This window comes from Prionailurus bengalensis, unplaced genomic scaffold (assembly GCF_016509475.1).
Source record: "Prionailurus bengalensis isolate Pbe53 unplaced genomic scaffold, Fcat_Pben_1.1_paternal_pri Un_scaffold_55, whole genome shotgun sequence".
In the NCBI taxonomy this organism is placed as follows: domain Eukaryota; kingdom Metazoa; phylum Chordata; class Mammalia; order Carnivora; family Felidae; genus Prionailurus; species Prionailurus bengalensis.
The window spans coordinates 19,334-33,689 of NW_025091157.1; the positions used below are offsets into that span (position 1 = coordinate 19,334).

The 14,356-nt window shown below is 39.4% G+C and overlaps 1 protein-coding gene across 1 annotated transcript in view; it reads right to left on the minus strand.

Annotated features, from left to right (window-relative positions):
• LOC122478365 (ankyrin repeat domain-containing protein 26-like) overlaps nucleotides 1-14,356 on the minus strand; it is a 43,434-nt gene that overhangs the window by 17,361 nt on the left and 11,717 nt on the right. The window contains exons 3-5 of the mRNA XM_043572007.1: nucleotides 13,777-13,813; nucleotides 8,313-8,385; nucleotides 3,425-3,591 (exon numbers count right to left, since the gene is read on the minus strand). Of these exons, the coding sequence (XP_043427942.1) occupies nucleotides 3,425-3,591; nucleotides 8,313-8,385; nucleotides 13,777-13,813 (277 nt within the window). The remainder of the gene's footprint in view (nucleotides 1-3,424; nucleotides 3,592-8,312; nucleotides 8,386-13,776; nucleotides 13,814-14,356) is intronic.

The following is a 14,356-nucleotide window of genomic DNA, read 5'->3' on the forward strand; positions in this document are numbered from 1 at the left end:
ACAGAATGAAAGGGGTAGAAAAGAGTTCAAATCAGAGAGAGAGGAGACACCTGATCATATCCAGGCCTTGTCGGCATTAGGAAGAGTTTGGGCATGTACTCTGAGCGAAATGGGAGGCAATTAGGCTTTGAGCAGAGGAAGGACACAATCCGACTTACGTTTTACTAGATCCAATGTGTTTAGAATTAATGGAAACAGAGGAAAAACAAAAGAAGAAACAAACAAACAAGAAGACCATTTAGCTACCTATTACACCAATATAAACAACAGATGATAGTCTATTGGTCATGGAAGATGTGTTTGGATTCTCGATATATTTGAAGGAAGACATGACAAGATTTGCTGACAGATGAGATGTGATGTGTATGAAAAAGAAAAAGAAAAGAGAAAGAAAAAGTGAAAGAAAAAAGAAAAAAAAAGACAGGAGTCAAAGATGACACCAAGTTTTTTAGCAGAGCAACACACAGAACTGTTATTAACTCAATTAGGAAAGACATGAAAGGCAAATATTAAGAAAGCATATCAGGAGCTCAATTTGGGACATGTTAAGTTTGCAATAGCTATCCAGAAAGAGATATCAAGTAGGCAGTTTGATATGCGGGACTGGAATTATGGAGAGAGATCCGGGCTGGAGATGTAAACTTGAGGATCAGTAGAATATACAAGATAGTAAAAGTCAAGAGAAGGAAAATCAAAGGCAAATTCCTGGAAGACATCAATGGGTTAAAAGGTGGGGGACGAGAAGAAACAAGCAAATCAGGCTGAGGTGTACAGACTAGAAAGGCAGCGGGAAAATCAGGTGAGTGAGTGATAGCCTACAAGCAACATGGAGACAGAATTTTGGAGGAGAGAGTTTTCCATTGGGTCAAATATCGCTGAAAGGTTAAGTAAAATGAGATGTATGAAATTGTTTAGATTTATTAAAGTGAAAATCGGTGGTAACCTTGAAAAAACAATTCTGGAGTAGTGAGAAGGAAAATTGCTACAATGAATTCAAGAGTGGATGGGAGGGAGGGAAATCAGGATCAAAGAGTGAAGAAGGCTCTTGAAGGATTTCATAGCTAAGTGGAATGGTCATGGTTGATCTAATTTTCTATTATTGCTGTAGTTTTCAATTGTTACATACTGATTAGGTAGTATTTTTGTAATATTTGGAAGTCTTAAAAATTGCATATATGTAACACTAGGTTTTGTTTCTTTGTGTGGTTTTTTTTTTTTTTTTGCTTTTTTAAAATGCCAGACCAAGGTACAAAATAACTCACAAAATTATACACTGAAAGACTCCTTAAATTTTTTCTAGATATATATAAGCTGATTACCATTTTTCTCATGCTTAGAAAGACCACAGAAAAACGAAGTTTCAAGGGCAGTATTTCGTGCTTGATAAAAATTATTAAACTCTAAGGGCACCTGGGTGTCCCAGTCCACAAAGCATCCAACTCTTGATTTCAGCTCAGGACATGATCTCTATGTCCTCATGATCCCTCATGAACCCTCATGATCAGGTTCTCTAGCTTCGAGCTCTGCACTGACAGCATGGAGCCTCCTTGGGATTCTCTCTCTCCCTCTCTCTTTGCTCCTCCCCCACTCATGTGTGCATGCTCTCTCTCTCTCTCTCTCTCTCTCTCTCTCTCTCAAAATAAACAAACATTTTTAAAATGTCACCCAACTCTGGGATATTTTATACTATCCAAAGTAATGAGTCATATTAAAATTTTATACACAGAAGTAAAAGGAGTTGGGAATGCAGAAAATAGTCCTACTTTGTAAACTGAATTGTCACAAATTGTATAACATGAAGGCACTGTTGAAAAATTTGGTGTGGTTCATGTTGAAATATATTCTCTAAAAAGGCAGGATAATGGCATGCAAGCAAGGTACCTTTATAAAAACGATTCATTGCATTACCAGCATCTTGCTTTATAGCACAGGGGCCATGAAATGTTTATATAGAATATGAGACATGTTGCCACGTGAATCCTCTTGGCAATATTCAGATTAAGTTGAGGGTCCAACATTGGAGCACTCATGCACTGGGAAACAAAACCAAAAATCTAATAACTAGCAATTTTGTTGGTAGACTGCCAGTGTAGCAGGGAACTTCCGTTTTCAATTCAGGAGATATTCAAAGTATTCTAACAAAATGTGCATAAGACATGACATCAAACCAAACCAAATGCTTTAAATATACTTTGTTAAACCATCAGTACACATAGACCTAAATTCATTTTTTAAAATGGTCACATACTCCATTACTTTATAGAAGTGAAACGTTACTTCCTTATTAATGAATGGATATTTAGCCTATCTCTGGGGCACCTAGGTGGCTCAGTCTGGTGAGCATCTGACTGTTGATGTTGGCTCAGATCATGATCTTGTGGTCGTGAGATCGAGCCCTGTGTTGGCCTCTGCACTGTTAACGTGGAGTCTGCTTGGGATTCTCTCTCTCTCCCTCTCTGTCTCTGCTCCCCCTCAATGCTTGGGCTCCCGAGTGTGCACATTCTCTGTCTCTCAAAATAAGTCAATAAACATTTAGACTATCTCCTTCACATATATCCTTCACATATACATGTGACTATATCCTTCACATATACAATATCCTTCACATATACATGTAACATATATATATATATATATATATATACATATATATATATTATATGTAACCTTATATACATATATATATATGTAACCTTAATATATCTGTCCTATTTTGTATATGTAATAATATATAATAAATGCCCTTATAGTGTGTGTGTGTGTGTGTGTGTGTGTGTGTGTGTGTTTGCACGTGCAGGCACACATGCTTGCTTACAGAAGTCACGTATTTCAGAAGGACCCAGTCCTGGCAATGAAACCATTGGAATAAAGAGATGACCTACCTGAAATATTTTTCTCACGTTATATTATTTATTTTTGCCAGTGACAGAGACAGAGCACAAGCAGGGGAGGGGCAGAGAAAGAGGGAGACACAGAATCTGAAGCAGGCTCCAGGCTCTGAGCTGTTAACACAGAGCCTGACACAAGGCTCAAGATCGTGAAGTGCAAGATCATGACCTGAGCTGAAGTTGGATGCTTACCCAACTGTGCCACCCAGGTGCCCCGACATATTTGAAATTTTGAAATACACTGCTAAATCACCTTTCAGAAAGGAGTTACCAATTTCATCCAACCACAGTGTCTAAGAATGTCATTTTCCTCACATTTCCTAACTTTGGTTATTTTATTTAATAAAATATTTATCACTATGACTGCAAAAAGTGGTATCTCAATGGTATTTACATTTTTCTCATTAGCACATAGGATGAAATATCTCCACGAAAAATACGAAATTTGTTCATCATGAAGATTAGCTCAAACTAGAAAAGATTGTTGCATAGGAAAATAACAATTACCTACTATTTAAATATTGCTATAGGCTTACCTATCAGAATCTTTATTTTCTGTAATAGGCAATTGATGGTTATCAGTTTTTCCATTCTGTCTTTGTGGAATTAATCCAGCAGCCGCAGCATCATATATGTTTTCTGATACTTCCATGTCACTTCCTCTGTGCTTCTTTTTTTCTTCAACCTTTAATGGAACTTGATACTAAAGGTAATTGTTACTTTAGTCAATAAAAAGAAGTTTTTTTTCATTAACTTTATCAGTTGACACTTAGTTTGTCATAAATTCAATGGAGGAAAATATTTTGTGTTTACTTTATCATTACAAGTAATAGTAATTTTTATAAACTCTCCTTCATTTCTGTTGGAATTTAAAAAAGCAAAAGTTACCAAACTTTCTAAAAGGGCTTTCTTAATTTTGTACTTATTCATGTCCACACTTTGCTACGGAGAATTCCCCACCCACCCCACCCCATCTGACCAAGAGATACAAAGAAATGAAAAGACAAGAGACAAAATGTGTCCTTTTCTTTCCTTACCACCTGGGTTTTACACACAGCCAGATTTAAAACATGTGACATGGAGGTGCTCCTGTAACAAAACCAGGAAGCTTTCCTCTTTCTGAACGGAGCTATTCTTTCCCTGACTGCCTTTTACAATTCTTTTTCTTTTGGATCCTAAGGTTCTCAAAAAAAGTGACAGTGTCCCCTAAAATTTATGAACCAAAGTTTGCCACAACACAAAAGGAACAAAGTGAAACAGACGTTAGGGTGGAATTCTGGGAAATTAGTAATGCTCTCCGAATCTCACATTCAATAAGCATAAAACTTTATAGGGAGAGGGTATAAAAGTAATGATCACCTTTAATCCCATTTCCTACTGATAATGCGAGTAAAACTCAAAAAGGTTAAATGATTCATCCCAAGTTCCTAAAGTGGCATTCCCTAGCATTTTATGGCACCAAAAGAGACGATACAATTCTTGAATGCTGAATCAGAGAAATGACCACAAATTCATTAAATTAGTCAGATGCATGAAAAGTGTGACTTTCTAAAGTAAATTAGTACCTTGATAGGGGACGAGGAGATTAGCTACTTATTCTTTTAAAGGAGGGTATCTCTAGATTTTGTCTATTTCTAAAGTCCTGTGTGGACTTTTGAGATGTGTTCTCAAAACTCAGTTTTCTCCCTTGGAGTTAAATACTGAAGGTTTGCTGAAGGTTTATGCTACCTACATGGTAAAAATCATACAGGCCCAAAGGTATCATACTCTATTGAACATAAAGTGAAGGTTTGACTCAACAGAAACATCTGAGAATAAGATTAAAAAATGTGAAAAAAGGGGTGATAATACAAATAGCTGTTATTAAGCCTATCTCAAAGGGGTCATGTTGAAATTCTAAGTTCCAAGATTGTGAATAAAGCAGACAAGACTGCCTATTTTTGTGGGCAATAAGCTTAGGAATTCCCTGAGCCTGCACTGATGGGTTAACCAGGCATAGAAAATTATAAAGCCATAGGATGCTCACACCCAAGTTTGGGTAAACAATATTAGGTATCTAGGTATAGAGAGGGCGGGGCAAAGGCTCCAAGACCAAGGTGTGAGAGGTAAACAAGATTAGATATTCAGGAGGACACACTCCCCAATTTAGTACTATGGCAGAAAGCTGCTTTCACAGGAAGGAAGGACCAAATGAGGTAAACAGGTAAATAGGGCTATAGGCTGTAGGCTGCAGGGTGAAGATGCCCAGAGGGGAGCTAATTAGCAAACGAAAGGTGCCTTGTGGATCCTGAGGTAGCAACTTTCTCCTCCCCTAGACTAGCTAAGATAAACAGAGAAGCTGCCTCAGGTCAGCTGTTAACAACCATCTGCCAGGCGCTAGGATTTTGTTTTACATTGACCCTAACCCCTAACACCCTATATCTTGAAACCTCCTTTCCCTCATGCCCATGAGTTCATGTTCACAGATTGATTGTCTCTTTGTGCAGGTCCATCACCATGTTTGGAAGCCTTCTGATCCTATTAAAAACAGAGCAAGGACCCTTAATCCGGGCTCGTGTATTCTCCGGGACACTAGCTGTCTCTCCCATTGTAATCCTGCATCCCGCTGCTGTCTTGCTAGACAAGCAAGAAACCTAGACCCAGAGTCTACAGACACATACTGAAGCAATACATAGATTGCTTTAGCTGGGAACATTTGTTTATATTCCTTCTCTTAGTTATTGCTTCTTTCTCATTTTATTGTTTATGGAAATGCAATTTATATTTAAGGCAATATATTAAAAAAAAAACCTGGAGATTATTATCGTTTTTAAGCAGTTTCTTTATGGTTATTCTGGTTCATGAGGTTTCATGGTACTTATATAGCTAAGTTAGTTTCCCAGTTCATATACTACTTGGAAGACTGACACTGAGACTTTAAGGAGAACAAATAACAAGAATGTTTCCCTGAACTCCTATTTGTTAGATAGCAGAAATAATCTATTTCCAGACACAATTACTTATTTAGACAATTCCATTGTATGCACACTCTTGTTCTTTTGAGTGGAGAATCAGAATCTATCAGATAATTGCTAAAGAGAAAAAAACAAGAGTAACAGCAAGGCGGACCTCCTTCTGTTTTGGAGGTTGAACTTTCTCTCTTTCCAAAGACAGGAACTCTACTTCTGACATGCCTATCTCATTCTTAAACCTTTGCATATCTTGATGTAATTCTTCACTTAGATGTACTTCAGATGCTGGAAAACTAGATGCTGAAGAAGAACTCACAATTTGTAATTCAGAATCAATACTTTTATAGTTATGAGTACTGTCATTATCGGCATATAATGGCTTCTGGAAAAAAGTCTTGTACTGGTTTTGTTTTCTCGTAAGTGATGATCTCACGGCTTGTGGGTTTCAGCCCCACGTTGAGCTCTGCGTTGACAGCTCGGAGCCTGCAGCCTGCTTTGGATTCTGTGTCTCCCTCTGTCTCTGCCCCTACCCCGCTTGCACTCTGTGTCTCTCTCTGTCTCAAAAATAAATAAACTTTAAAAAATTTTAAAAAATACCGTAAAAAGCATGGGGGGAGAAGAGGGAAAAAGAAACAAACAAACAAAAACGTATGACCAAGCAATCAAGCATGAGCTTAAGACAAAAAAGAAAAGGAAAAATGTGAGCCAAAGAAGGTAAGTGGAAACAACATGCATTTTTCAACAGGTACATAAGTAGGATTGGGAATATACTATGAACAATAGTCTCTTTTAAACCTTTTAAAGATATATGTCTCTCTCTATGTGTGTGTGTGTATGTATATATATATATATGTGTGTGTGTGTGTGTGTATGTGTATGTGTACATATATATGTATACATGTATGTGTGTGTATATATATAAGTGTAAATATATATGTGTATGTAACTGTATATTATATATATATCTCTATCTCTATCTATACTTATCTATCTATCTATCTATCTACTATTTATGTAAAAGAGAGGCTTTGATTCACAGTATATCCCTAATAATACTGATCTTATCACTCTACAGTTATCTGGTTATAAATGCTGTAATAAAGAATTTAATTTTTTTCACTATAAATAAACTGTTCAATTCCTGGCATCTATCGCTTCCGAAAAGCTAGAAATTATTACTAGACTAACAAAAGAACAGAAAAAGAGAGGTTCCTAACACGTCAACATTCACTATGGAGAAAGAATTGGGAATGAGAATTCTAGGAAGAAATGGGAACCTTCAAAGGATGTGTGTCATGGGACACAGATGGGGTTACACAAGCAAAGGCTGAGGACTTTTTCTCTGCAATGTTAAGCTCACAATAGGAGGATACTAAAAATATACTGTAACCTTCTTTCTTATGTAACTCCTGATTCCTCAATAGAATTCATTTGCGTTTATACATGTTAGACACTAAAACGGAATATAAACTGAAGCCTGACTTTTTAAATTCACATATTTGTGATATATCATGCGTATTTTGTTACTTTTCAAACTCCATTCTACGGAATTCCATTTCCCTACTCATTTATTCACATTCAAAAACCATGACATTGCTTCTTCCAAGCAAGACGTTATTCTAGGAGCTCCAGGACTCAAACAAGTGTGTTTCCTAACCTCCAGGAGCTTATCATGACTGAGGGGCTTTGAAATGAATACTGAAGTAAATATCAGATGTCTGAAGCTTTAAATTTTAGAATCTGACACAAGGACTGGGAGGAGATAGTGTTCAAAGCTAGAATAGGAAAGATTTCTGAAATCAGAAAGTTGACAACTTGGCTATGAAGAGCCTCTGCTCATAGAGTTACTCTTTTCAGCAAAATACGTATTCTTCGGGGAGATGCACAATTTTAACTTACTCTTCATGCAGTTATTTGAAAACTACAGGAGAACAGCTTTGTAAGGTAAATGTTGAGAAATAATGTAAACATCTAAATTTCTACATTTTCTAATATTATTTTAGTCTAAATGTAGAACAAAGGATAGAGCCAAAGGAAAATCCTGTATGTCACTAAAATAAAACTTGCCCTGGGCGGGAGGGGGGGGGACCTGCAATAGATACTTGGACCCAATCAGGTTTCATTTAGGCATGAGTATTATCAGTCATGGTACTATCACAGTGAGAATCCTTATCCTTAAGCAAATGTCATATTGCCTCCCTGATGGGAAAGCTTTTCCCAATATAATATGATGGTCATTATATATTTTCCAGCCCATTCTTTTATCAGCCTCCACCTGTACGATTTACCAAAGTACAACAAAACAAAACAAAACATTCAACGTGTCATGTATCTGTAAAGTGGTTTGTTCTTGCTAACTTTCCATGACACACATAAAATGATGATACACAGGCTCCTCTTAAATGTTCAGAGTAAATAAGGGAGAAAACTCAATTCAGAGCAGGAAAGTGAGTTTCACAGGAGGGTACTTTACCTTGGTCCCAAAATCTAAGACTTGGCTAGATGATGTAGACCATGAATCATCAGGAGCAGGTTTGTCGGAAAGCCTTTAGAGCAAAAAAAATAAAAGAAAAACATGTTCATTCATTTAACAACACAATTTAAAAAAGTTAAGGGAAAGGTCGCCTATCTGTTTATTGCACGAAGTTTCTTGGTATCATTAAAATTGGCCTCTGGTTTTTTCATTAAGTTTTATTTTAATGCCAGTAATAGCAACATCCAGAGTTATCTTAGTTTAAGTTGTACAATATAGTGATTCACCAACTCCATACTCACCCCGTGCTCATCATGACAAGGGCACTCCTTCATCCCGATCATCTCTTTCACCCCTCCCACCACTCAACTCCACTCCGCAACCAGCCATTTCTTCTCTGCAGGTAAGAGCCTATTTCTTGCTTTCTCTCCCCTTTTGTTTCCTCCCTTTGCTCATTTGTTGTTTCTTAAGTGCTACATGAGTAAAATCATATGGCATTTGTCTTTCCCTGACTTTGCTTACCATACTACACTCAGGCTCCATCCAGGTGATTGCAAACGGCAAGATTTCATTGTTTTATGATTGAGTAATATTACAGTGTGTGTGTGTGTGTGTGTGTGTGTGTGTGTGTGTGTATGGATATACATATACACACACACATACATTCATATAGGGCTTCGTCTTGGTTCACTCAGCTGTCAATGGACGCTTGCGCTGGGTGTTGGAAATAATGCTGCAATAAACACAGGAGTGTGTGTGTCCCGTGGAATTCGTGTTTTTGTATTCTCTTGGGTAGTATCCACGAGTGCAATTACTGGATCATAGGAGAGTTCTGGTTTTAATTTTGTGAGGAACCTCCATACTGTTTTCCACAGGGCCCGCCCCCATTTGCATTTCCTCCAACGGTGCAAGAGGTTTCCTTTGTCTCCACATCCTCACAAACACTTGCTTCTTGTGTCTTGGAGTGTAGCCATTCTGACAGGTGTGACGTAGTATCTCGTTGTAGTTTGGGGGAGCATCTTTTCATGTGTCTGTTGACCATCTGTATGTTGTCTTTGGAAAAGTGTCTGGTTATGTCTACTGCTCATTTGTAAACTGGGCTTTTTTCTTGGGGGGTGATGTTGACCTGTATCCATTTTTTAGACATTGTGGATACTAACCCTTTACTGGATTTGCAAAACATTTCCAAATTCGTTCTCCCATTCCAGAGGTTGCCATTCAGTTTTGATGGTTTCCTTCAATGTGCAAAAGCTTCGGAGGTTGATATAGCCCCCAAACTTTATTCTTGCTTTATTTCCCTTGGCTCAAGAGACATAACTAGTAAAATGTGGCTACAGCCAAAATCAGAGAAATGATGGCCTGTGCTCTCTTCAAGGATTTTTTTTTTTTATGGTTTCAAGTCTCACACTTAGGTGTTTAATTCATTCTGAGTTTATTTGTGTGTATGGTACAGAAATTGGTCCAGGTTCATTCTTTGGCATGTGGCTTGTCCAGTTTTCCCAGCACAATTCGGTGAAGAGAATGCCTTTTCCCCACTGGATAGTCGTTCCTGTGTGTAGAAGATGAACTGACCATACAGTGGTGGATTGATGTCTGGGTTTGCGGTTCTATTCCACTGAGCTATAAGGCTATTTTGTACGCCAGTACCCACCATACTGTTTGGATTACTACAGCTTTGGAATAGAACTTGAAAGCTGAGATTGCGATACCTCCAGGGTTCCTCGTTTTCAATATTGCTTTGGCCGTTCAAGGTCTTTTGTGGTTCTATACAACCTGTAGGCTTGTTTGTCTAGCTCTGTGACAAATGCTGTTGGTATGGTGACAGGGATTGCATGACATCTGTAGATGGCTTTGGGTAGTGTAGACACTTTAAAAATATGTATTCTTCCCATCTGTGAGCATCGGATGTCTTTCTCTTTCTTTCCGTCACCTTCAATTTCTTTCATCAGTGTTTTACGCTTTCCAGAGTACAGGGCTTTCACAATTTGGACCCTGTTTTAAAAAAAGGTTTCTGTTTTCTATTTGGCCTCGACCTCTCCTACCCTGTGAAATCTCCAGGAAAGACCCAGTCTGAGTTTCCATAACCAAATGTGACAGGCAGACAATGCTCTGAAATGGTTGAAAAGGAAATGTATAAACGTTACCACAATGACTTCTCACCTCACATCTGTCAGAATGGCTCAGTTTCAACACACAGGAAACAACAAGGGTTGCTCAGGGTGTGGAGGAAAAACAACCCTTGTGCACCGGTCATGGGGTATAAATTGGTATCGCCACAGTGAAAGCCACTATGGAGGGGCCTCAATGAATTTACAACACAAATACCACAGGATCCAGTGATTCCACTACTGGGTATTTATTTACCCAAGGGAAATGGAAGTAGTGGTTTGAAAAGATATATGCACCCCTATCTTTATTATAGCATTATTTACAATAGACAAGATACGGAAGCAACCCAAGTGTCCACCAATGCATGGAGACACCACACACACACACGCAGACACACACACACACACAGACACACACAGAGACATGCACACACTGAAATATTACGCAGCTATAAATGAGAATGAGATCCTGCCATCTGCAACATCATGGATGTACCTAGATGGTATGAGGGTAAGTGAAATAAGTCAGACAGAGAAAGACAAATCCTATATGATTTCACTTCTGTGTAGAATGTAAAAAGGGGAATAAATGAACAAACAGAGCAAAAGCAGAAACAGACCCATAAATGCAGAGATTTGACTCTTGCCAGAAGGGAGGGGAGGTGGGGGGATGGACAAAGTGGGTGAAGGGGAGAGGGGAGTTCAGGGTTCCAGTTATAGAATGAATAAATCACAAGGCTCAAAGGTACAGCATAGGGAATCTAGCCAGTGGTATCGTAATAGCATCATACATTAACAGATGGGAGCTACGCTTATGGCGATCACGGTGAAACATCCAGAGTTGTTGCATCACATATTACCTTGTGTGTCAGGTAGACCTCCGTTTAAGTAAACGTATCAAAGTTTCGGTTTCTATGTTATGAGTGGTAGTACTAACTCGAGATGGAAAGAGTCAAAGTTCCCAAGGCCAACTTTGTTCCCACACTGGTCTTGCCTTATTTAGGTCCATAATAACTAGCAAGACATTCCAAGCCTTCAGGGGCATTCAGCTACCCAAGGACAGAGACTGTGATCAAAATGGTCCTGGTAGTTGTGCCTCTGTTTCTCTATACGCTGCCTGACTATTTTCTTCCCTATGAGCTCCCACTCCTATATCACTCTTCGGCACGGTTCTGTGGCATCCCCCAACCTTTCAATCTTTAGCCTATGAAGCCACACACACCTACAACAAGGATGGGCTCAAATGACCGAGGGTAGGAACCATGTCCTGCTCCTGGAGAACAAGCTAACTGGCAGTCTCAGTCATCCACACAGTCACCTCAACATAGGCATGTTATCACCGATCCAGATGAAGCTCCCTTACTGATTTGACAAGTCAGTCCTACCCCTGCCCAGCCCTACAAGTACATGGGAAGGGCATCACAGATTTAGGAAAAGAGGTGGAGTGAGGAGACAGCTTGCCTTGGGCCATACATCCCTGATGTTCGGAATCTCCACCCCCCACCCCCAATTCCTTGAGAGGATCTAAGCTATCCTCCCTCAGTTGGGGTGGAAGTAGGGGATATCATATTTCTATTTGCTGTAAACAGACTCTTCCCAGCTGCTCAAATGATTTTTAATCTCTCTCATCAGAAAAGCTGACGTATGCTCGCACCTTCAATGAACCCAACGCACACAAAAGCAGAAACCTGGTCACGACCCTCTTGAACTCTCTATTTGAATATGCCTTTCTAAACAACTCCCCTAATCCTGGGTCCTTCGTTCTTGTCATTCACCTTTATCTCACTTGGCATAAACCCCCATATTCTGACATCTTTTCTCAAACTCGTATTCCTAACCAACTCAGTGTTGTTCTCCTTGAAACCTGGTCTCCTCTGCTAATTCGATTCTTACCCTCCTGCACTGTATTCATTAGACCAACTCCCAAGCTTTCTATTATTAAAACAGTTGCCTGCAAGATGAAGACAAAAAGAAGGAAGAAAGGAAAGAAAGACAGAAAGAAAAAAAGAAAACCAGAATGTAAATCGCATTTCGGTCACTTATCATATCCAAATAGGTCACTTCAATCTCTTTTGAGTTTCAAATTCTCCAGGGAAACAACCATTGGGCAAGGAGCTGAAACATAGGTTGACGTACCAGAGGGTGTTTTGAGGAATTAATGTCTGTGGTTCCGTAAATCTTGAGACCCTAAGTGCTTTTGATTTGGCCTCTAGAAAAACGGAGAGTCCTTCGCTGGCCGAAGTGGGGAAATTTTTGGAAAAAAAAAAAAAAAAGAAGAAGAAGAAATAGCAAGGAAACCAGAGAAGAAAGTCAAAAGGCAAAAACAGAGTACAAAAAGTCATGGGGAAAAAAAACTGCAAAAAAACCCAAAAAGCTTCCTAGAACTAGACAAGGGTACTAGCCCAAAGGGAAACCAGCCTGGGAACTTAGGCAACAGAGAATCATATAGCAATATCCTCAAAATAGAGAGTGAGTTTAATTAACGTAACATGGTCTACAACTAGATATCCTTGTTTTACAGAAAACTCATTTGTCTCAAGAAGAGGGGATATCACTACGTCTAAGGACTTGCCTGACGACATCTTGCTTATTATGTAAAAGCCTTGACACCATGGCCATAGCTGACATCCACCCTAAAATCTCGGATGGTAAAAACAAGGGACGAGTTACCACTGCACTAATGACTTGTGTTAGCACTAGTGGTCAAATACATGAGGCCAAATGCTTGGCCTCACCTGGGTTCTTAAGCAAACCCTAAATTCGTGTTCCGACATCATTATCTTTGACATTCTGAGTTGATCTGCCCTAGGATCTGTATCTTCATCTCCGTGCTGCTGAGGAACCAGAGAATGGATGCGGAAGCTTCAAGGGCTGACGGGCAAAGCCCCTCAGCTACCCGTTAACTATGGAAGCATGGTCGAGTCATCAACCTCCCTGAACCACAGTTGCCAAAGTAATAAAAAGTAGGCTACAATAACACAGCTACTTTGCAAAGCTGTACAATGACTATAGAACTGAACAGATGGTACCCATAGGATACAGTGTCTGGTCCAGCGTAGAACACGCAACAACTGGTTTTGTTCTCTGCGTTCCCTTAGGAGACACATAATTTTCAGTTCATTCATTCCCTTTCCTTTCCTTTCATTATCCGTTTCATTTCATTTCATTCCTTTATACTTTGGGAGTGAGGGCACACAGAAATCGGGAAACATATCCCAAGGAGGCTGTCAGCGCAAACCCCGGCGTGGGGCTTGAACTCACAAACCTGAGTTGAAGTCAAGAGTCACACCCTGAACCGACTGAGCCACCCGGGTGCCCCAGCAAATGTCAGTTTTACAAATCCATAAAAATCCTACCTGGCTATAGAATCTTCCTCAGCATTCTTATCTGCTCCTAAAGAAGAAAGCAAAATACATGTGAAATCAACAATCGAAAAACTAGAGGAAAGTTACAAGTGTACGGCTTACGATTTGTGAAAAAGTATTGCTTTGGGACCACACCTGGAAACCACGCTACACTGAATGGTAATTAGACCATTCGTAGGCTTAAAGCACTAAGAAATCTTACTTTCTCCTCTATATTGACCAAAAGCAAGAATGGGTTTTATCAGAATTTGACACCTACAGGGGAACTGATGTTTACAATGGCCATCACTGACCGACTCTATGGCACTGGAGGCAACTGGTAGCGTTAGGAGAATGATTATCATGAGCGGCCAATGTCAGACTGAAACTAGCATGATTTTTCTGGACTTCCACTCCTAGAGGAGTTGAAAGAGAGTATCTTTATTTTGCGGGAACACGGCAGAACTTCCCCAGCTCTTCAGCAGACACTCCTCAGTCTTAGGAGGAAACACCCCCTCACAACGTGTGCTCTATAGCCATTGTACTTTGCAGCATGGCCAAACCATAGCAAACAGACTCTCCCTGGCCTTAT